Source organism: Ruditapes philippinarum, unplaced genomic scaffold (genome assembly GCF_026571515.1).
Source record: "Ruditapes philippinarum isolate M1 unplaced genomic scaffold, ASM2657151v2 ctg17_1_1_1_1, whole genome shotgun sequence".
Taxonomy (NCBI): Eukaryota; Metazoa; Mollusca; class Bivalvia; order Venerida; family Veneridae; genus Ruditapes; species Ruditapes philippinarum.
Window position 1 is genome coordinate 68,537 of NW_026865484.1, and position 25,070 is coordinate 93,606.

The following is a 25,070-nucleotide window of genomic DNA, read 5'->3' on the forward strand; positions in this document are numbered from 1 at the left end:
CCCTATTTACTTTGAGGTTACCAGATCAAAGGTCAAGGTCACAGGGGCTTTGACTTCAAAAAGCTTGTCCGCCCAATAACTTAAGATTCCTTTGACCCACAGTCTTCATATTTGGCATGGAGGTTAGTCATGATTAGTAGATAACCCCTATTGATTTTGAGGTCACCAGGTCAAAGGTCAAGGTCACAGGGGCCTTGACTTCAAAAAGCTTGTCCGCCCAATAACTTAAGATTCCTTTGACCCACAGTCTTCATATTTGGCATGGATGTTGATCATGATTAGTAGATGACCCCTTTTGATTTTGAGGTCACTGGATCAAAGGTCAAGGTCATAGGGACTTTGACTTCAAAAAGTTTGTCCACCCATTAACTTAAGATTCCTTTGACCCACAGTCTTCATATTTGGCATGGATGTTGATCATGACTATAAGGTGACCTCTATTGATTTTAAGGTCAAAAGTCAAGGTCACAGGGACCTTGACAAAAAAAAGAAGCTTTTCTTATCAATTGCTAAAGAATGTCCTGTCTGCAATGTATTGATTTTGACATTTTCACATTTGAAGCATGTAGAAGACATAACTTAGCAATGCACTGGCTTATTAACCTCAGATTTGGCAGGGAGGTTGTCCTTGAGCTCTAAATGGCCACTGTTGATTCTGACAAAGTGGTATGCGGGGGTATTCACGCCATGATAGTGGCAGTTCTAGTTTGTCTAAATGTCAGTGTATTTTAACTAAATATATATTTTCATGTATATTTTAGCATTTTCACTGAATGGAGAGTTAATGATGGACTCCCTGGGTCAGGAGATAGCGTTCAGGAACATTGAGGTAGATGTGGCATATGTTCCCGCCATGACTGTAGGAGCATTCCAACAAATCAAGTTTAACTTTGGTCAAGATGTAAACACACTGAAATACTTCACATGTTGTGGTCTACAAGAGGGCTATGAACCAATATGTGTGTAAGTGACAAAATTTATTGGTGAAGTGTTCAATACAAATGGCATTAATAGATATTTAAAACAATTTCTTACAAGTTTTTAAAACAATTTATGTCTCACAAAATTCTGGATTAGAATGATGAAACCTCATATGTTTATTTTCTTTCATTAATAAGGGGCTACATTTACCATTACTTACTTTTGAAATAAATTAGGCTTTATATGTTACAGCATGTTAACGTTATTATTTCACAAATAAGTATTTTTAGTGTCAAGAAAAAACTAGCCTATGTTAGTAGAAACATTATGATGTTACATAAGTTTAATGTGTATTCACTGTTTGTCTTATGTTTATACAGGAATATGACTCGCCATATGACACTATGGTACACAAGAGATCAGCCTCAATTCCAGACTGTCACTAACTCACATTCAAGTGTAACTGTTGCTAGGATACCTGGAGGGTAAACATTCTTTTTGCTTTTATATGTTAGAATACTGATGTAAAGATCTTCTAGTGTGTAGCTTTTTTCCCGAGTTTTCAATATAATTTATCAAGTTTTATAACATGCTGCAGAAGACAGGGTTTTCATTTTAATCTGAGGCAACAGATGTGCAAACGATAACAGTCAATTTGATCAAAGGCGACATTATTATCTACAGGCTGAAAATTTTAACAGGATTTCAACCAATGAAATGGATTGCCAATCTGTTATTAATGAAAACCCTGAGATGACTTTGAATGTGTTGGGACATTTACTACTTACTTTTTGTTGTATCAGTCTTACAAGAGAATTTGATAATTGTATTTTGGATACTTGAATGTTTTTATCATCAAAGAAAAAAGAGGGTGACCTATAATTAAAACTCTTGATATAATTGCTTGATTTCTTTGCTGTATTTTTACACCAGAAAAAGTTGAAAAGAAAATCATAAGATTTGACATTTTACAAAATTTTAGTCAAGTGAACATTTTTTTCATATTTTTATCTATAAAGTCATAACATTTGATAAATTTTCAGTAAAAACTATATAAAAGTGTAATTGTTATATTTTACAGAATAAATGTAGCACCTTGCCTGAAGGTAACATCAAAAACTTTTGGAACATTAGAAGATGTTAAACTGGAATACTTACGTCTTAGTCTACCAGTCAAATGCAAAGATGAATTTATTCCAAGGTAAAAATTTGAATATGTTATTAACGTCCTAACTCTCTTTATGTTATGTGAACAGAAATATTTTCACTCTGTCTAAAGTTTTATGTTTGGAATTATATGGGAGAGGTGGAGTCCACCAGGGGACTCCACTGAGGTTTAAACGCTTAAAAAACATAACATTTGAATTTCTTACATAAATGAGCTGGGGCACTTTAAACAGAAATAATTATATGCAAAGATAGTTAAGAAATATACTTTGAAATAAATTGAAAATCGTATTTTTATGCTTTTCTTAGCCGGTTTTAAGTGAAAAGCATTTAAACGCTTTTCATTTTGGGTCATTTTTTTACAATTTGAATAATTATTCTGGAAAAACGAAGTGTGGGAATGATCTGAAATTTTGCACATAGATTAGTGGTCTAAACCTACATCAAATGGTACATTTATCTAGAAAAAATATTTTCAGTCCCGTCATGTCAAAAAAACTCAGTGGAGTCCCTTTAAGGCTTACAGATCTTGGGGTCAAACCCTTATAAAGGAAAATCTGTGTTCTCATTTAGCATGAGGATTGGCAAGTTCCTGGAAGAATACTTAAGATTAATTCAATAGGTCCGATCAAGTTTGAAAAAAATATATTGAAACTAAAATTACAAGAATGTGTGACAAATGCTGCAAAGGTACTGTTGATTTTAGTGTCACATACTAAAACAGTGATCCGACTGAAAGTTTTGTTTCACATGAAAAAGAAGAGAAATAATGTGAATCATCAGTTTAAAAAATGAAATGTTTGCATATAGCATGACATAAAACCTTGCCCTCCACTGTCCTGCTGTCTGTCCCTTCACTTATAAAACAATGGAATGTTTGGGAATCCACGTTCTATGGACTCATTTCCGGTTATGTTATAATTTGAGGAGCGATTGATTCTAAATTATTTAAAAAACAGCATACTTTCCATCAACAATTTTAAATTCAATTTTTAATTGACCTTTATTTTTAAACATTTTATTCTTTAATCCTGAAATTTAAATCATAAAATCAGCATGTACAATGTTAATTAGTTATTAACATTGATACTGGCAGGAATATCAGTGCCCACATGGCAATGGAGAGACGAATGAACCTTGAGAATATCCGCCGACATACAATGGACATCGAAGAGGAACAAGATGGTGGTACAGATGGTGGGACAGAGAATTACAGCGACGCCAACATGAGTGATGCTTCAATTGAGAGAGGCAGTAAAGTTATAGCTGGTATGTATGTTATATATAATATACTGATAGTAATGTGTGTATTAAAATATTTGCATAGAAAATAACTGATATATGAACATTATAATTCTGATATGTATAAGGGTGGATACAAAATCTTCAAAATGAAATTTATTTGAGTCACTGAAATATTTTTAATTAAGAATGCTAAGATTAATAATAAAAAATCAAGATTTGTTCTAAAAAAATATGCAAATTTTTGTGGCAACTAGTCTTGTATATGGCAACACAAGAAATTGTGTTTGGAAAAAAATGCATGTGAGCCACCCTTGTATATTTCTAGTGTGCAGTGATAATAATATATTGAAGTGATTTTGGAGAAAACTGAAACAAATTTTAATAATTTAAATTGACTTGATAATACAGAGACTATTTTGAATAAATATTAGTAAGAAATAACCTTTGTAGCATTTGTAATATTCAATTTTATATCCTAATACTAGCTCTTTTTTATTTATTACTTTAGTTTCTGCATCTGGTGCTATTTCTAATTGTAGTGTTGACTGAAACTTTACATTGTATTTCATTACTTTCTTGATAAAGCTAAAACTAAGAGAGTTAGATTAGTGTTAACTGGATTATCTCATTCTCTTGGTAAGAGATGTAATAAATGGACACAGTAATTATAACATATACAAAACATTCACAGGTTAAGGATGGTTTATTATAGGGCATGTATTAATTAACATGAAATTTTACTAACTAACTAATCAGCTCTTATAAAATTGCATGTATACTGGTTAGAGAGAAAATCTTGACACAAAGATATGACTCACATTTTGTTTATTGAATCGCTCTAACATTATTTCCCAACAGTCAATCATATAGTTATCACCTGTGAATAATAAAAGTAGGATGGGAGCTGATGATATAGAATTTAATAACCTTTTAATAGGGGCCCCATTACCTTTTTCTATGTTAGTTAATAATTTTTGCAATTGTGCGTAAAATCATCTATCTTTATTTAGATGAATCAAAATTGTAAATATACATAACGTACATGTGAACTTTTTTCAATGATCAAGTGGGAGATTTTTCTTCAAAAAGAGGGAGATTTTAGAATTTGCAATAAACAAAGAAGGAAGTTCTGACATCAAAAATAGGTAGATTTCTTTAATTTATGATTTCTTTAATTTCCTTAATTTGTGAATATACCCCTTATTTTAAGAAAAATCTTTGAAAATATGGCTGAAAAAAGTGGGAGTCTCCCGCCTAAAGTGGGAGACTTAACATGTATGAGTCATAAAGATAATTAAGATTTTGGAAAAAATATGAAGAAGCGTCAATTTATCTCTAACCAGTATAGTATATTTTTTAGGTTAATTATTTTTATCACGAAAAAAAAAATGATTGATAAAAAAAAATTGAATTAGCTACATTCTATAGCAAGCAAAGTTTTAAGATGACAAAAAAATATAAAATAAAAGAATAAGATACTAATTGTTATACTAGAATGTTTTTGTAGAGATTTCTCTTATTTCACTTATTTTCCAGTCAGCTAGATTAATGCCTTTTTCAGACAATTGCATTTTACATTAATTTTGTGACTTATAAATTTGTTTTCAATTTTTTTTTCCAGAATTTTCAGTGCATTTTTTATGTAAACACTTGATTTTCTTTAAGATGGCAGATGAAATTCTTTCATTAATAAGATTTTTTTCTCATGCTTTTAATTCAATAATTGTTTCAAATGAATGTTAGAATGTCACATTCAGCTTGTGCTTTATTTAACTTTGAACTCTGGCTAATATTATATTTAATCTGGAAATGGTTCATTATATATTTAACTAAGAAATTTTATTCTCTATTATTATGTAATCTGGAATTACTGGCTTGTAAGCATGTTGCATGAAAGACCCTATCTCTTACTCTAGATGCATTACGACGCCTTGTAAACAATGCAAGTAACCATGATTACAGTCCAGCGCATGATAACACAACTACTACCACCTCTACTAACAAAGACTTGAAAACCTCACCTTCATCTTCCACTCCTAAAGATAAAAAATCTAGAAATAAAGAAAATAAAATCAGTGATGTTCCGCTGTCTAAGGCTTCTCCAAGCAGCAAAGGGTCACACACGGGTAATTCTACGTCTGGGACAAGGTCCTCAAAATCAAGTAGTAAGTTCGATTGTTTTTGAAATAATGTTTTAATATTTTATTTCTAACTTTTTCTCTCCTGTGCCTTGTAAAAGCATTGTTTGATATACAAATTTTTCAAAAACTTTTCTCGCTTGTAAGTTTATTGTATGATAGATATGTAGAATCAATTTGAATTTTTTTTTTAAATACAGCATCCTAATTGTGGATAAATTGTTACTTTATTCTTGCTTATCTGTATTACTATATTTGTCATTTAAGAAAGAAAATAATTTACACTGTTAAATGATGGGCTTACAGCTAAGCCATTAGATGATTGAAAAACTGTAATTGTCAAAAATTTCTTAATGTTTAGTATATGAAAACAAAGAGATGATGTTCATTATCAGAGGCTTGGGTAATGCCCTTCCATGTACACATTCGTTATAGGGATATAAAGTATATTATTGTTTAACAATTGCATGAAAAAAATCACCTACTAATTTAATTAATTTAAAAGGCTAACATCATATTACAATTTCTGTTATAACAAACATTATAATATGGAAAAAAAACTAAGTTCATTGTTTTAAATGTTTTGTATTTCGATAATTTTTATAAAATTCTACTTTTATCGTACATTTTCTTGCTTACTCAGCTTATAATACTAAAGTCTTGTGTTGTGACAAGTTATTAACAACTATGGCACTTGTTTTAGAATATTTCTTTCACTTGTTTTTTATTGGATAATGTCTGGTTCCCATGTTGTGTTGTACATTGCTGTCTATTTTCATGTGTGTTTCCCTGCTTCCAGATGATGACGACCTCTCTCTGGCAGGTTGGTACCTGTTCTATACCTACATTAGTTATCCCATTGATCAAGTCTTACACAATATATACACACAATGTATGAAATAATTATTTAACATTGAACAAATAAGACTGTTACAGTCATACAATAATAGTTAACCTTTACCTACTAACTATCTGAAATAAACTTGTCTATCTTTCAGTCTGGACAAAACCATTCATCCTTTTTTTTCCCAAAAAATTTCAAATTATGTACTGACAGACTAGCCCAAAAAATTTCAAATTATGTACTGACAGACTAGCCCAAAAAATTTCAAATTATGTACTGACAGACTAGCGAACAGTGCAGGCCATGATCTGATGGCACAGGTGTGCTGGCTAATCTGGGACATTTTGCAAAATCTTCAATAATTATAAAAATATTCAAAGTAAGACTTTTCAATGCACAAACTCTCTCAAAAATATTTTTTGTTTTTAATTTCAATTGAGAACATATAATATTTTTCGAAGTCAATAATTTGCAAACATTATGATGTTATAAAAACTGCATTTAAGGATATTATTTACGTTCAGGAAATAAAGGCTTGATCAATGGGATTTTAATAATTCCCAGCATGTGACTATATATGTACTAATAATGTTTTTTTACCACAGCTTAATCAAGTTAGAAAGTTAAAATAGTTTCTTAGATGAGAAATATATACAAGTAGTTTATTACAATAGAGAGAATTGTTGGTAGACCTTTGTTGCTGTATTATGACTAGGTTAAACTGAGTCTTCATTCTGTATTATAAGTGTAATCATAAGGTTTATAATTATAATATGAATATTAATGAAAAAAGTCTAATAACTGTCAGATAAGTTCTTCAGATATTTCTTGTTGCAGTCATCAATACTTATTTAGTATTTATTATATTGAAATATAATTATCACACAATTATCATTGTATTATTTACAAACACTAACAATTTTTACATACATCATTTGTAAATCAATTCTTCAGTATAAGTATGTCACAGAATTACTTTTTCAACTCTTTAAACACCGACGTTTTCAGGAATGAGTCATAGTTTTACCGATGACACCATTGACAGTCGTCGCACCAAATCAAAGACAAAATCTCTGAACCGCGGTCATTCCCTTGAAGATAATGTTCCGGATGGAGGTGGTCCTCGGTTAAAGGCAGCTGCTAGTGAGTCGATGCTTGCAGGAGATCATAATACTCTCGGTTTACCTGTAGATGGTAGAAAATCATCGTCAAAGTTATCTCTCCTTGGAGAAAAGATGAGTGACGCTGCAAGACTTTTAGCAGAAAAAGGTTCAAAGAAAAGTAAAACACCATTTACAATCTTTAAGAAGAAACCGTCAAGAGATCCGTCACCAAATGACAAGAGCAGAACAAGAAGTCAAGAATATGGAAGTCTGGATAGAAATAAAGTGGGCAGATCAGGTGCGGGACGATCACCAAACAGAACTAGTACATTACCTCTCACTCGTATCAGTGATGATGCTGATGGTAACGGAACTGTTGGAGCACCTATGATAAATATGGAAGCTCCGAGAGGCATGATCCCGTATGAATTTCAAGAATCTATGGGTAGGCGTGAATTTGGCAGTGATGGTTCTGATCCTGATTTGACTGAAACTGATCTTATGGAAATGAATGCTTGGGCAGAACATGTGGATGAATATTACTATTCAGTTAGAATATTCCCAGGCCAGGATCCAGGCCAGGTGTTTGTAGGCTGGATGACTCCTGGCTTTCACTCTATGGACAATCAATTTGATACAAAGAAAGTAAGGCACACAGTTGTGTCAGTCCTTGATGAGGAATACAGAATCAGATCAAGGTACAGTAATTTTACCCCCATTCACAAAATGCTAAGTGACACATACTTGAATCATTTTGTCAGATCTAGCCATCAGTCAAAATGCTTACATTTAAAATGATACCTTAGTGTTTTAAAACTGCTGCAAAAATTGTGTGCCTTCCAAATGTAATTATTGCATGTTCAACAGAATAAGTAAAATAAATGTTACAAAAAATGATAAAATATTTACATTTTATACCAAGATAGCAAATTACAATGATTTCAATGGGAAGAATGAAGAAAATATTCTATTTTAGATAGTGTTAATATTGTAGTCATTACGAAGTATTGTAAATATTTTAGTGTTGGCCGTAAGAACTGTTACATGGTGTGCGCAGGAGACTTGCAGCAGCGTTATGGTGGTGGGGATAGCCAGGATGTCTCCTCTAAACGAACTTCACCTGGACTTCTCATTGGCTGTACCATTGACACTGCAACAGGTGTGCTAGGGTTCTCTGTGAATGGCAAAGAAGTGGCTAACAAATTTCAGGTTTGTTTTTTTACTGCATTAGTTTGATGAAATAACACTGTAATGTTTAAATCAAGTTTGTATAAATTTCAAACCTTGTTACAGCATGAATGACATTAATTTAAGATTAATGACACAAATTTGCTTGCCAGTTTGTTAACTTATATACACTAAGTTGTAGAGTATTTTCAGGTTGAACCGGGAACCAAATTATTCCCAGCTGTTGTTTGTGAACCAACAATTAAGGAGATGCTGCAGTTTGAACTCGGCTCCACCAAGGTACGTTTTTGCACATGAAGCATTCAGGTACCTCTGTTCCTATTTATACAATACATTGTACAGAACCTCAAATACTGCATACATACCAGTGTATTAAAGTTTGATTCAAAAATGAAATCAATTAACAATGCTTTTGGGAAGTTTATCAGTATTTTTTTTTATATACCAATAAAATGTAGGCTCTCCAATTTATTTTGAATTGTTTTAAATATACACAAAGAACTAAGAAATATAAAGAGAATGTGTTTTTTTTCAGAATGCCTTGCCATTGTCAGCAGCAGTATTTAGAGGCCCAAAGAGTGTTGTTCCATCATGTCCACCGAGGTTAGATGTTCAAGCCTTGATACCAAGTTGCTGGTCAAGAGTGCCACAGAATACAACTTATGTAATGTCTCTTAAACTATCTGATACCAGAGGCTGGAGTATGCTCAATGAAAAACCAGGTATGCTGATGCTTATTTTGTACAATAATCTGCTTCAACATGGCAGTGATAAAAAGCTCATAAGTTATAGTATTTATCATGTATCTCTATATTTTGATTTAAGGGTGTCTGTGGCTGAGTGGTTATGGTCGTTGACTTCAAACCACTTGCCCTTCAAATCCCGAGAGGGATTTTCAATTCTTTCATGTGAGGAAGCTATCCAGCTAGTGTACAGAACATCATTGGTTTTACTCAGATGCCCATTCATGCCTGGAATAATGCATGGAAAGGCACCTGAGGTCTTCCTTCACCAGTAAAACTGGAAAGTCAACTTACTGACCTATACTGTTTTGGTGCAACATTAAACCCAACCAAAAAGTATATTTTGATTTACTTGTTCCACAGGTGATTTTAATTCTAGAAATTCTACACAAAAAGTTAGTAGTTTCTTTTAATGCTCCAACAATAAGACAATCACATTATTCTTAAAAGTTCCGTATTTAATGCTCATTGTACTACATTTTATTTCACAATGTAATGAACTAAATGTAGTTCTTTCATTAAAGACAATATATCATCACAGAATTTAGGACATAATTAGGTTGTAGAAATAGTTACTGGTATAAAAAATGTTATAAATGATATATGTTACATTTCAGTACCAATCATGTCTGTGTATATACCAGAAGAAGACAGGTCCATGGATATCCTTGATCTTATAGAATATCCACATCTACTCAAGTATGTATATATCAAATATTCTTGTTTGTTTGACTTCTTTCCATAAAATTTTGTTGAGTCATGTATAAATATTAACTTATAATAACTATGTTATTAATTGCTTTACTGACAAAGCTTTAATACATACCATAGAAGTAGATACTGTGATAACATGATGCAAGTATTCAAGAAATGTTTTAAAGATGCACTTGAATTTTGATATTGTATATTTCAGTTTCCATGCAGTGACATTAGAGTTGTATCAGGCTGTCTGTTCCCATGGTAACCACAATGTTGCCAATATACTGACAGGTCATGTTGACAACCTACAACTCATGTATTGTCTACAGAGTGAATGTAAGATCAACTGTTTTCTAATATTTGTCTTTTTCTATTATTTGTCTTATAAGCAATTTATTTTTATCATTGTTTATTATGTTGATAAAAAGACTAGAGGTAGTTGCCTTATTTAATAGGAAACTTCAGGCTACCTTTAAAAAATAATATATTTCTTACAAAGATTTATTTTATTGTGGTTTTTATGATTATTGTCAGCTGTTTAAGATCTTGTTTAAAAATAATACATGACATTTATTTGTAAGAAATGTAGTCAAAATGATTTGAATGTTAACCATATTCATCATAATATTAAAGAACTGTAAAGAAATTGGCAATAATCTGTTACTGGTGCTTTACATGGTACCATATGTGCTACCCATAACAATGATAATTCAAATTCAGTATAGTTTAAAGGGATATAGAGAAAATAATTCATTCAATACATGTATTTCAAATTGTTTTATAGTTGTTTTATAAGATTATACATATAATTTGAAGAAACAAATCTCTGTATTTCAGACTTGTCAGGTCCTCTGAGAGCTGGTTTCCACAACTTACTAATTGCCATGCATCTTGACTCTCACACCAGAGGAAGGTTTGTACAGTAGATAATTTTCACATAGCAATTATTACCTTCCATGGTTCCCATTTTTAGGGTCCTTCCCAATATATCATATGCTTAAGATAAGAAATTCTATTGGCTGTACCAATGTGACCAGAGCAAACCAAGTTCAGTTGGCACATTCATGCAGTCTGATCATGATCTGCACTGTCCAATATACAATCACTATATATTTTAGAATTTTCTCTAAAATGATGCATGGACTTGACCAAATTGAAAGATTAACAAGTCCATTTAAAATAGTTAATGTGATATAGGTTAAAGAGTTATAAAGCTGCATGCTTTCTTGAAGAAATGTTTATCCAATATTTTTTTATTCAGTTTAACAGGCCTTTAATTCCTTATTCCTTATTCAAAATAATTATAAATGTAGATTTTTGTAAAGATTATAACCGTACTGTTTAATTTTGTTTTTTCAGGCAATCTACAGAAAGGGAGTTTATTATTCCACTAACAAAATCCATGCAAGATTTGAGTTTGTACAGACAGTTGAGTCCTAACAGTTATAGTTTCAAGATAAAACACACCATACCAAACATGGACGCTAGTGTCTCCATTAGACCGAAACTCTGTCTCCTCAAGAAAGATATTGAAGCAAGGTATGGTATTGACTTTAACTGTATAAGAATACAATGGTTAGGGAAATCGTTTTGGAAATGTGCTATGCACAGAAGATTCTTTTTTTTTGTGTTGTAAAACTTTCATGTAAAATTCAGTTATGTTTTATGTTGTTTCACAAGTCGTATTTTAATTGAAAATTGTCATTGAATATAATTATGTAACTATGGTGATACTTTTTACAGAAAGTCTGATTTATTACTTAATTAAATACCAATCTTCCAGCACAGCATTTACGCAGTTATGTATAGCTCAAGTTTAACGTCTACATGTCTAATGACGTAATAAAAATAACCATGTAGCAATAACAATTTATATTAATCAAAGGAACTTGAAATATTATCAATAATAAGAATAAAGTTTCATTTTTTATAAAAGTTTCATTTTTTATATATCCCCTTATTATATATTCTTTTAATATAAGGGGAACAGGTCTTTTATAGAAAATCAAGATTTACAGTACATATTGATAAAATTTCAAGTTCCCGTGATTATGAATGTTACATTTGCCCTAATGAACATAAAATATGATTCTTTAACATCATTGGTTCAATTTGCTGTTATTAACCATTAAGGAATGAGACCAAGAATAGAGCAGAAACATCACCATTTTTCCCGATGGATCGTTTAAAGATGCACATGATGCAGGCTCTAACAGATGCTGTAGAGAAAGGTGCTGCACATATCAGAGATCCAATAGGTGGCAGTAATGCTAACCTCTTTGTGTAAGTAAAATAATAAATTATACATTGACAAACATGTTGTGTAAGAATTTGAATGAAATTACAAAAAAAAATTGACAAAGAAAAGTACAAGCAACATGTATAACTTGGTGTTTATAAGGTATCCTTAAAGTTTTTTTTTTTTAGCTCACCTGTCACTTTGTGACAGGGTGAGCTTTTGTGATCACTTTTCGTCCGGCGTCCGTCCGTCCGGCGTCCGGCGGTCGTCCGTAAACTTTTACTTAAAATGACATCTCCTAATAAACCACTAAGCCAATTTCATCCAAACTTCACAGGAATGTTCCTTTGGTGGTCATCTTTGAAAATTGTTCAAAGAATTTAATTCCATGCAGAACTCTGGTTGCCATGGCAACCAAAAGAAAAAAACTTTAAATGTCTTCTTCTAAAAAACCCAAAGAGCTAGAGCTTAGATATTTGGCATGAAACATCTTCTAGTAAGTGTCTACCAAGTTTGTTCAAATAAAAGCCCTGGGGTCAAAATTGGCCCCGCCCCCAGGGGGTCATTGATTTTCCCTATATGCATATAGTAAAAACTTAAAAAATCTTCTTTTAAAGAACCCAAAGACTTAGAGCTAAGATATTTAGCATGAAACATCTTCTAATGGGTGTCTACCAAGTTTGTTCAAATAAAATCCCTGGGGTCAAAATTGGCCCCGCCCCAGGGGGTCATTGATTTTTCCTATATGCATATAGTAAAAACTTAAAAATCTTTTTTTAAAGAACCCAAAGAGCTACAGCTACGATATTTAGCATGAACCATGTTCTAATGGATGTCTACCAAGTTTGTTCAAATAAAAGCCCTGGGGTCAAAACTGGCCCCGCCCCAGGGGGTCATTGATTTTCCCTATATGAATATAGTAAAAACTTAAAAATCTTCTTTTAAAGAACCCAAAGAGCTAGAGCTAAGATATTTAGCATGAAACATGTTCTAATGAATGTCTACCAAGTTTGTTCAAATGAGAGCCCTGGGGTCAAAATTGGCCCTGCCCCGGGGACATTGATTTTCCTTATACCGGTATGTGTATAGCAAAAACTTAAAAATCGTCATGGAAAAAACCCGAATAGCTAGAGTTTAGATATTAAGCATGAAACATATTCTAGCGAGTGTATGGATTCGCCCAGCTTTGAATTTGGAACAGTCCATTTAAAGTTTAAGGGATTTCAGGATATCGGAATAGATCTACTACTGTAATTTAGCTACCAACAATAGCAACAATGATTGTGTAATCTGGCCTAGCATTATATTTTGGCGAAGGCTCAGTTATCACTTTTGGTTCCACTTGAGTAAGGGTTAATGAAATTATAAAAAATCCGATTACGAATTGTGTTTATGATTTTTTTGGATAAATATCTGATATTTGAATTTTTTTGTTTTTACTTCATATCTCACAGACCATTACTGAAGACCATAGATAACCTGTTGGTGATGGGATTACTCACAGATGATGACATGCATCAGTTATTGTTCCTCATTGATCCAGAAACTTTTGATGAAGTCACTTACAGAGGTGATTATAATATAATATTAAACAAAGTAAAGGTTATATCTCTTATTTATCATGATCTTTTTTCAAGTTGTTATTTTTAGATAGTTTATTTTAGGAATTTATTGTACTCAATAATTGAAGTATATCTTTTGAAATGATAAAATTTATATTGGTAAAAATAATTATGTGCCTTTTTCATAAAGAATTGTTTATATTTTAAAAATGTTTTGCAACATTGATTTTGATGGTTATTCTGTAATGGAGAACTGGAAATGGTGTTTCAAGTTATATATCATAGAAAAATCTGAAAGTCATGAAATATATGAAATATTTTTTTTTACATAATTATAAACTATTAATAATTTGGACTGGCATTTTATGATGCATCTATCATTTCAGATAAGAAGAAAGGTAATGGACTTCTGCACATGAAGCTAGATGAACCTGTCAAACTTGAGGTATACACAATAATTATCTTCTCTATACTACATTAATACGTTCTTAATTTATAATAAACACTATATATCATAGGACCCTCTTCAAAAGGTTTAGAAAATTGACTTGATTACTACATTATATGACATGGAAGTCAAGGACCTTCAGGGTTCTGTAAAAGGTTTTTGGAAATGAACATGCTTTCTATAAGACATGGAAGACTAATGAGGGACAACAGCATAAAAAATTTATATGTTCTTCAACATGATTCATTGATATAGTTATAATATACTAGTCTATATGTAATAAGAAAAGAAATATAAACATTAGTTTGAAAAATTTAACTTACAATATAGAATTAGGAACATTGGAAAAAATTTCCCATGAACCTCCATTTTCCAAAAATTATCCTAGAATCATATTGATCTTTACCAATACTACAGGGTATAGATTGATCAAGTGTCAATTTCTTTATTTATGTAACTATCTTGATTTCATCATTAATTAACAATTTTCAGGTATGTCGCATCTTGCAGCATTTATGTGACCTCCAGCTTAGACACAGGATTGAGTCTATCATTGCTTTCTCTGGAGATTTTGTTGGTTCTTGTCAAAATGTAAGATATATTTCTCTATCGCTCTCTTTTTAAATATAAAAAAAATTACTTTTTAATTCTTAAAAAAAGTTAAAATTGTTGTGTATATGATCTGTTACATATGATGTTGCTTGTTACATACTTAAAAATAAAATATATGCAAATGTAAACCGTAAACTGTAATATTTTATTTATTACCTATTATTATGAAAGTTCATATTTTATGGTGCTGTACATTATTATGATATGAGAATATCCAAAACAATTTTAAGTATTTGCATGATTACATGATAATTATATAACATTTTAAAAATGAAAATTACCTTATATTTCAGGATCAGCTGAGACGTTATGTTGAGATTAAACAAGCAAATCTTCCTTCATCTGTTACTGCCAGGAAGACCAGAGAATTTAGATGTCCTCCTCATGAACAAGTAAAATAACTGATCTACTTATTCTATCATTTAAATGATATAAATAACAGTATTATTGTTGTTGTTGTTTTTGTTGATGAACCTCATGATAATGATAAGAATGATGGTGGCTATGTGCATCATGACAATGTTGTTATCGGTGTTGATAATGGTGATGATAATGATGTTGATGATAATGATGTTGTTCTTGTTGATGATGATGTTGTTGATGATAATGATGTTCATATTGATGATGATTTTGATGTTGTTGTTATTTATTGATGATGCTGACAATGTTGATGATGATGTTATTGAAGATGTTGTTGATAATGATGATGATGATGATGTAAAAATACCAAAGTAACAATGAGGAAAAAAACACATTAATGAAGATGATTCAGAAATGCGTTTTTAAATTTTACATTCATTTGTTAAAAGGAGAAAATTAACAGAGAATCTATTCCTCTTTCATTTATTTAACTTTTTTCTCTTGTTTGTCAACAAGTAGATCAAACTGCTATCATTATTTCAGATGAGAAACCTTCTCAGCTTCAAAAGTGATGAGGATGAACTCTTCCACAATTGCCCATGTCGGGAAGATATCCGAGAAATTCTGTGGAATTTCCATCGTAATCTGCTCAAACATTGTTCCATGCCAACAGCCATAGGTGAAGAACTAGAAAAACCTGAGGAAGTTGAGATAGAACCAGAACCTGTGTCGTTTGCTGATAAGTTGAAAGAGCTGGTTTGGAAAACTAAAGTAGAGGAAAAACAAGAATCTGGTCCAATACGTGAATCCAGAATAGGTAAATGTGTAGCTAGTTACCTCCCTTCCTTTATGCTTGGTAAAATATAAATAGTTAACAGTCAAAATATGTCATTTTTCTAGATGTACCAAACAGATGCAAATGTTAGAGTCAGTGTTACTTTTTTAGTTTGATAATGCTATTAAAAAACAGACAAGTAAATATATTCAGTTCTGAATGTTATAAGTGTCTAGAATATTGTAATTTATATATTGATAGTGGTAATGTTTTTACCCTGGTGAATTAAATGCACTATGCTAGCTGGCCTCCCCTGTTGCATTTTGCATTTTAATATTTGTTTTTTAACTTTGCAAATTTTTTTTTTGTGTATTTACATGCATATAATCTTTTCAAACTTTTAAGAGTTCAGGCAGCTAATGTGCAAACTATTGCAGAACCTTACAGCTTATTGTTTACTGTGAAAATACCCTGATTCTGCCATATGCAAATAATGCTATGCCATACCAAATAATTATAGCCATACCATACATGATAATACATGCCACGCCATACCAAATATTACCTGCTATGCCATACCAAGTAACACATACTATACCATTCCAAATGATATGTGTTATACTTAATTACACATGCCACACCATACATAATATATGCCACACCATACCAAATAATATATGCCACACCATACCAAATAATATATGCCACACTGTACCAAATAATAAATGCCGCACCGTTCAAATAATACATGCCACACCATACCAAATAATAATATATGCCACACTGTACCAAATAATATATGCCACACCATACCAAATAATACATGCCACACCATACCAAATAATATATGCCACACCATACCAAATAATATATGCCACACTGTACCAAATGATACATGCCACACCATACCAAATAATATATGCCACACTGTACCAAATAATACATGCCACACCATACCAAATAATATATGCCACACCATACCAAATAATATATGCCACACCATACCAAATACTATATGCCACACCATACCAAATAATATATGCCACACTGTACCAAATAATACATGCCACACTATACCAAATGAATACATGCCACACAGTACCAAGTAATATATGCCACACCATACCAAATAAAACATGCCACACTGAATACATGCCACACTGTACCAAATAATACATGCCACACCATACCAAATAATTAATAGCATACCATACCAAATAATACGTGCCACACTCTACCAAATAATACCTGCCATACCATATCAAATAATTCATGGCATACCATACCAAATAATACATGCCTCACCATACCAAATAATATATGCCACACCATACTAAATAATATATGCCACACTGTACCAAATAATACCTGCCATACCATATCAAATAATTCATGGCATACCATACCAAATGATACATGCCACACCATACCAAATAATACATGCCACACAGTACCAAATAAATACATGCCACACCATACCAAATGATATATGCCACACCATACCAAATAATATATGCCATACCATACCAAATGATATATGCCACACTGTACCAAAAAATACATGCCACACAGTACCAAATAATATATGCCACACCATACCAAATGATATATGCCACACCATACCAAATAATATATGCCACACCATACCAAATAATATATGCCACACTGTACCAAATAATACATGCCACACCATACCAAATAAATACATGCCACACAGTACCAAATAATATATGCCACACCCTACTAAATAAATACATGCCACACCATACCAAATGATATATGCCACACCATACCAAATAAAACATGCCACACAACTACCAAATAATATATGCCACACCATACCAAATAATATATGCCACACTGTACCAAATAATATATGCCACACCATACCAAATAATCCAGGCCACGCCATACCAAATAATATATGCCACACCATACCATAAAATACATGCTATTTCATACCAAATAAAATGACTTTGAAAAATCTTTGCCTCAAAATTAACATGCAATAATATACCTTGCATACACTATTAATTTTATCTTTTATCTTGGCCTAAGAGGATGCATTTTATTTCTTTCCTTTATTTGATAAACATATTTGCTGTTTATTGTCATAAAATGAAAGTGAAATCTATGTTTTGCCTTCTTAATTGATTTAATATTGATGCCAATAAGTAAACCAAATTATCAAAAAAATGCTCATAGACCTATGTTTTAATGTCATCAAAAACCGCAAAATTCTTTAATGGACTCTTCACACATTAATTATATCTGGAAATGAATTATAAGATATTTAAAATAATTTAAATGAATTTAAAATAATTTAAACAGGTTTTTTTTCTTTCCTAGAGAGTATCTTAACATTTATCTTATCATGGAGCCACCTCTTTTACTCTTAAAATGAAAAAGAAACACCTTTTGCTGACAGTTTTTCTTAACTTGTAGACAAAGAGAAAAACTGTGCTGTTTTTTCTCCTGTTTGAAAATACATACCACAAATGTAATTATATAATATTGAGAAGTGTGAAGTCTATAATATTATAATTATATAACATTCTGTCTTGTTCCTTTCCATCATGACTTGCAGAAAGAAGTAAGATCTACTTATATTTTCTAACATTCTCCGTGTTTTGTAACTGGATGCCTAGTGTTATAATAGCATGAATCTTTAGATAATGTACTTACATTTTTTTAAGTGGGGGGGGAGGAGGGAAGTATACTTTAAAGACTATTCTAATTTTATCTTAATCCGTTCAGATAATTTCAGCTTTTTTTTCTTTTTTGGTTGCAGATTTTTTAAAATTATTATTACTATTTTTTTTTTTTTTGCACAGTATTGGATTATTTTCACAATCAATTGTTTTGCATTGGTCAGAATTCTAGTTGCTTTATGTATACTATATTACATATATAAACCAGGGCCTCGGGATTTATGTATACTATATTACATATATAAACCAGGGCCCCCGGGCTTTATGTATACTATATTACATACATAAACCAGGGCCCTGAGATTTTGACTAAACAGTGTGTAGGTATTTGTTTCAGTGCTAATCTTGTGCATAAATTATGAAATTAAGACTGTGTTAAATATACATGTATATATTTTGGCAGAGTAAGCACCTTTTAACATTATATGTTAGCAAGCCTGAACAGTCATATAATTATGGGTCGATGACAACTCTAGTTTTAAGAATAATTTTATAGATACACCAGATGGTTATTGCATGATATAAAAGGACTGGAATTATGTTGGATATTTTAACCATTAACCAGCTGAATTTCTTAAATGGTTTTATCGGGTTTTCCCTTTTTTTACCCCCGCACAACAAAGTTGTAAGGTGGGTATACTGGAATCAGCTTGTCCGTCCGGACGTCTCCCCGTCCGGACGTCTCCCCGTCCGGACGTCGGTTTTTCCTTGTCGGCCCAATAACTTGAGATTCCTTTGGCCCACAGTCTTCATATTTGGCATGGAGGTAAGTCATGATTAGTAGGTGACCCCTAATGATTTTGGGGTCACTGGGTCAAAGGTCAAGGTCACAGGGGCCTTAACTTTAAAAAGCTAGTCCACCCAATAACTTGCGATTCCTTTGGCCCACAGTCTTCATATTTGGCATGTAGGTTAGTCATGATTAGTAGATGACCCCTATTGATTTTGAGGTCACTGGGTCAAAGGTCAAGGTCACAGGGACCTTGACTTAGAAAAGCTTGTCTGCCCAATAACTTGAGATTCCTTTGACCCACAATCTTCATATTTGGCATGTAGGTTAGTCATGATTAGTAGATGACTCCTATTGATTTTGAGGTCACTGGGTCAAAGGTTAAGGTCACAGGGGCCTTGACTAAAAAAAGCTTGTCTGCCCAATAACTTGAGATTCCTTTGACCCACAGTCTTCATATTTGGCATGGAGGCTAGTCATGATTAGTAAATGACCCCTATTGATTTTGAGGTCACTGGGTCAAAGGTCAAGGTCACAGGGGCCTTGACTAAAAAAACTTGATTTTAAAATTTTCACATTTGAAGCATGGAGAATACATATCTTAGCAATGCACTGGCTTAGATTTGGCAGGGTGGTTGTCCTTGAGTTCTAAATGGCCACTGTTGATTCTGTCAAACTGGTATGCGGGGGTATTCACGCCATGACAGTGGCAGTTCTTTTTTTGAATCTCCTAACATTAGTTGAAATAAGATGAATATTTGAAATTCCTTCGCCAACAGTATAGATAGAGTCTTGTTAGACAGCATATAAAGTAAGTGTAGGTTTGCCAGACTATAATACTAGTGTGGCATAGGTGAATCACTTTCAGTTCAGTAGGATAGAGGTTTAAATGTGACAAAATTGCAAAGCATGACAATTACAACAAAATCATTAATAAATATTTCATGTGAAAAAGGAGATATGTATTTGTAGCAATAGCATATTGTATGACATAATTATGTGTAGTTAAATATTTCATTTTGCATCTTGTTATTGTTGAATGACTTTAAGTGGGATTCTGTAAAGTATTTGGTGATGGTGTCTATTTTTTAGTTTTAGGTAAAATTGGAAATCATGAGGTTTTTTTGCTCTCCTAGTTAAGAACAAGTTTTAAAGACATAATTTTCTAATATTATAATTTTATGTGAAGTGATTGACAATGGGCTTATGGTAAATGCATCAAATGTTTTTGATAATTTGTATATTTTGCATTCATTTGCAGATGATCATTATTTCTATTAAGAAATATGGTTAATATTTATAGTGATCTTAGCCAATGAGTTATCTTCCTTTATCAGTGATATTAACATTTAAGTTTCCTGCTTGGAAAATTTATCTAAATTATGTGCTTCGCAGTAGTTGTGTTCAGTATGACTTTGTAATTTTGAAGTTTATTTATTACTAATTTACTATAATTTGAGCCACGTCATGACAAAACCAACGTAATGCGTTTGCGACCAGCATGTATCCAGACCAGCCTGTGCAATCCGGGCAGTCTGATCAGGATCCATGCTGTTCACTATCAGTTTCTCTATTTGTAATAGAGTTTGTTAACGAACAGCATGGATCCTGATCAGCCTACGTGGATGCGCAGGCTTGTCTGGATCCATGCTGGTCGCAAACCCATTATGTTGGTTTTGTCATGACGCGTCTCATGTCTCTGTGAAAATAGATCATGGACATTGTGTCATTGTATCACTGCTGATACAGAAATCATGTGAGATTAGTAGTAGGTGATAGTGAGGGGAAAGTGGTAATTACTGGTTATTTATCCTAGAAAGATGGTTAGATGGACTAAGTGCCGGGGTATAACAAAAATGTGTTACAATTGTAACAAAAACCATACAAACAAAACTACATGAACAGGTTTAAGAAAACTTATCAATGAATTTAAGGACAAAATGTACCAAGATACACATGTATTTATTTTAGTAGAACTAGACTACACTGGACACAACTACAATGTATATAATTATATTTACATGCTTTGCATTATTTTCAGCTTATTTATATAATATCAGTAGCTATAATGCAGAGTGTGAAGCTTTTCTAAGTTATAAAACTTTAAATTACTAATGCTTTTACAATTGTTTAATTTTTATGTAGTGCAGGTCAGAGAGCTCTATCTTGTACAGGTATTTCTTAAAACAAGATGTGGTTAGTGGTTAGTTGTTTTAGGCCATTCAGAAGAAAATCTCAGCTCTAATTGAATCAAAGGAAAATGCTTTTTTGAAAGAGAAGATAGGATTAATTTAGGATGCCAAAAATAACCATAAAGCAAAGTTCATGACTGCAGCATCAAAGCATGATAATTTTAATACAGAATTTTATGAATACTTGTGTTTTATGAATACTTTTGTTACAAATCATTTGAAAACATGCTATGCTTAACCAGTAATGATCGACATTAAGTTAACAGTCTTAAGATATAGGTCACAGTTAAGTGTAAAACAGTTATACTAGTACCTCTTTGTATGTTGATTTTGATGACAGTATAAATTTTGTTTGATTCAGATTCTCTGCAGAAGCTCATACAGAAAACAATGGTAATGTGGGCCGAGGAATCGTTTATTACCTCCCCTGACCTGGTGCGAGAAATGTTCAGTCTTCTTCATCGCCAATACAACGGCATAGGAGAGGTAGATAGTTTTAAAGAAAAGTAAAAAGATTCAAGACTTAAGTAATAATTTACATGTTATGTGCGATTTATTATTTATTACCATATTAATACTGTGTGACTAATGCAGTAAGGGTTGATTTTGCATATTTTGAGCTCCTTCTGGTGATGTACGTGTATTGTAAGAGCCATGATATGCAATGCGTGAATTACTTTCGTTGTTCACTCCACAATGTTTTACTTTTGAATTTTCATGAAAATTAACAGGAAACTGGAGGCACGATGCATTAATGAATGTTAGACATATGTTAGTCATGGAATATGCTGAATGGTCATTATCATATGATATACATTGTATATGCTGCATCAGTATTGCATAAACATTTGAGCCGCGTCACGACAAAACCAACATAATGGGTTTGCGACCAGCATGCATCCAGACCAGCCTGTTCGCTTACAAACTCTATAGCAAGTAGAGAAACTGACAGCGAACAGCATGGATCCTGATCAGACTGTGCGGATGCGCAGGCTGGTCTGGATCCATGCTGGTCGCAAACGCACTATGTTGGTTTTGTCATGACGCGGCTCATTTATATATTTCTAGTTACTGGAAGGTTTAGAGAAGGCATATGTGATCAGTAGTTCTAGTGAAGATGACATCAATAATCTGTTGAAGGCTCTAGGAAACATCCGCTCACTGTTACTGGTACAAGCAGGACCTGATGAAGAGGAACTTATGAAGAACAGTCTCAAGTATGTTTTCTTTTAATACTCTAAAATGTACGAGTGTGATTTGTGTATAATATTACCTTTGTTTAAAGTCCCCACAGATAAAATTAAATGGGAAACTTACTTCAGAAGTCTGTATGGTTGCAAGGTGACAAAACGTAAGTTAAAAAACTACAATGGTTAGTTGTATACATATATATATGTTACATTTCCTCACAGCTCAAGACTGTTTTATCTGCTTTATTTGTTATAAAAATACTGAAAAAGAATAGCAAATGTTAAATACAAAACAGTACCAAAGAAGATATGTTATTATTGTTTTTCTACCTACAGGGACTTGATGGATAACAAGGTATTCTTCCAGCATCCTGATTTAATGAGAGCCCTGTGTCTACATGAGACTGTCATGCAACTCATGGTGAACACACTCAACAAGGCCCAGCAACAACAGTCAGCTGCTGGTGGCGATCTTAACGTCAGTAACCAACGGAGACAGTCAACAGTGCCCCCTGGTGCCATGGACAGCGGTCTAGGAGAATCTAGCAAGGTAGTAAATATTGTAATAAATATACAAATGTAGTTACCAATATATAAAAAAACAACATATTTTTAAATAAATCAAAATTGATATTCAGACTTCATAAAACCTTTCATCATAAAATTCATTACATTATTCTGTCATTTCAATATCTGAACACATGTAAATGAGATGCTTGTGTAGATATTAACCACAATCTTACTGACTTGATCCACTTGCAGTCTGGTATTATCCATTTCATGGAATTCAATATCAAAAAATGCTTTGGAGTTAAAATTTATAGATAAAGTTATGTGTGGCTGCAAAAAGTATGCAATTTGCCTAGACTGTATACAGAGGAATAATAGGTCTTAATTTGTTGCATCTAGCACTTACAGAGTTAATGCATTCTTTTGAGAACAAAACCGTCGATACACACAATATAAAGTTGAGTTGTGTTAAGTTGAGTTGAAACACACAAAAAATATTTTGGAAAAAAAGTAACTGATTAGATTGAATTATTCCTGAATTGAATTTAATTAAAAAAAACTGAAGTGAAGTAAATGGATTTAGATTAAGTATTTTAATTTGAAATTTACTTTGAAGCATAATTTTGGACACCATATTTTTTTATTGCACATTTATTTATATAAATAATTTTATAAGACACCAGTGTTCTAGATGTGTTAAATCATTTTCTTTAAATTCTCAGTTCATCCGCTGTGAGCTTTTCTTACAGGCAGGGCTTTCTTTTGATCTGGCTGAACTCTTCATTTTTGTAAATCCATATCGCAAAGAATTTGTGGCCTTGTAATATTAAATTGTTAGGTTTTATAATTGCTATGCCAAATTCATTTTAAACCTGCTTAATTTTGATCATCACTTTTTAATGTATCCTCACAATTATGTAGCTTTCACTGTTTTTCTTTTTTTTTCTATGTTATTATGTTAGAATTGTTCAAGCACATGTTCTTTTTTTAAAGTAAAAGAATATATGATATTAGGAAACATATTGACAATAAGATTATATTGTCAGCTCTGTTAAGACATTGTTCTAAATGTGCAACAAGTAGTGACAGTGTTAAACTTAAACTATATTTTCACAAGAGTTATATATATATATGGCACATGTACTAATTAACATGGTTATATATGATGTGTGTTTGTATGTGTTATACAGTCATACAGGCACTAATGGGCTTATAAGCTTTAACCTGTAGCTTTATTGTCATTTAACCTCTACTAACTAACCGTCTGCCTCAATATGACCTGCTGTTTTCATCCTTTAAATGAAGGGTATCTGAAAACTGTACGAATTTCATTGTACAGTATGAATGTCATTTTACAATACAAATTTCATTTTACGAAAGTTATATATGTGATCATAATCATTTCAAAAAGTAAAGATTTGTTATATATCATATATATGTTTATGAATTACTATATTACATGTAAAAAATAAGTTCTTCATCTTGTGAAAGCTTACACTTAAGGATTTGATAAGTAAGCATGGGTCTATCAAAAACTCAATGGTAAGATTCTGGAAGATTCTGCAAAAGTGGCGCCACCTATCTCTGTTTTCTTATTATCTCCCCCTTGTTGTAATAAAACTGATATTTTTTTGTACAAATTTAGTTTTGCTAGATTTTTTTATTATAAATTTGGTCAGACTTACCTCCCTTG

At 32.1% G+C, this 25,070-nt stretch overlaps 1 protein-coding gene across 8 annotated transcripts in view; it reads left to right on the plus strand.

Moving 5' to 3' along the window:
- LOC132729300 (ryanodine receptor-like) overlaps nucleotides 1-25,070 on the plus strand; it is a 173,573-nt gene that overhangs the window by 64,481 nt on the left and 84,022 nt on the right. For 6 of the 8 annotated variants that reach the window (XM_060715028.1, XM_060715026.1, XM_060715030.1 and 3 more), the window contains 23 exons: nucleotides 762-963; nucleotides 1,302-1,406; nucleotides 2,003-2,122; nucleotides 3,185-3,357; nucleotides 5,250-5,498; nucleotides 6,271-6,294; nucleotides 7,324-8,116; nucleotides 8,441-8,627; nucleotides 8,799-8,885; nucleotides 9,142-9,328; nucleotides 9,967-10,048; nucleotides 10,263-10,384; nucleotides 10,886-10,961; nucleotides 11,408-11,587; nucleotides 12,182-12,331; nucleotides 13,742-13,857; nucleotides 14,236-14,294; nucleotides 14,790-14,888; nucleotides 15,203-15,301; nucleotides 15,813-16,086; nucleotides 22,039-22,163; nucleotides 22,746-22,894; nucleotides 23,204-23,417. In XM_060715028.1, the coding sequence (XP_060571011.1) occupies nucleotides 762-963; nucleotides 1,302-1,406; nucleotides 2,003-2,122; nucleotides 3,185-3,357; nucleotides 5,250-5,498; nucleotides 6,271-6,294; nucleotides 7,324-8,116; nucleotides 8,441-8,627; nucleotides 8,799-8,885; nucleotides 9,142-9,328; nucleotides 9,967-10,048; nucleotides 10,263-10,384; nucleotides 10,886-10,961; nucleotides 11,408-11,587; nucleotides 12,182-12,331; nucleotides 13,742-13,857; nucleotides 14,236-14,294; nucleotides 14,790-14,888; nucleotides 15,203-15,301; nucleotides 15,813-16,086; nucleotides 22,039-22,163; nucleotides 22,746-22,894; nucleotides 23,204-23,417 (3,872 nt within the window). The remainder of the gene's footprint in view (nucleotides 1-761; nucleotides 964-1,301; nucleotides 1,407-2,002; nucleotides 2,123-3,184; nucleotides 3,358-5,249; nucleotides 5,499-6,270; nucleotides 6,295-7,323; nucleotides 8,117-8,440; nucleotides 8,628-8,798; nucleotides 8,886-9,141; nucleotides 9,329-9,966; nucleotides 10,049-10,262; nucleotides 10,385-10,885; nucleotides 10,962-11,407; nucleotides 11,588-12,181; nucleotides 12,332-13,741; nucleotides 13,858-14,235; nucleotides 14,295-14,789; nucleotides 14,889-15,202; nucleotides 15,302-15,812; nucleotides 16,087-22,038; nucleotides 22,164-22,745; nucleotides 22,895-23,203; nucleotides 23,418-25,070) is intronic. The other 2 variants (XM_060715032.1, XM_060715033.1) reach the window with 2 other exon arrangements.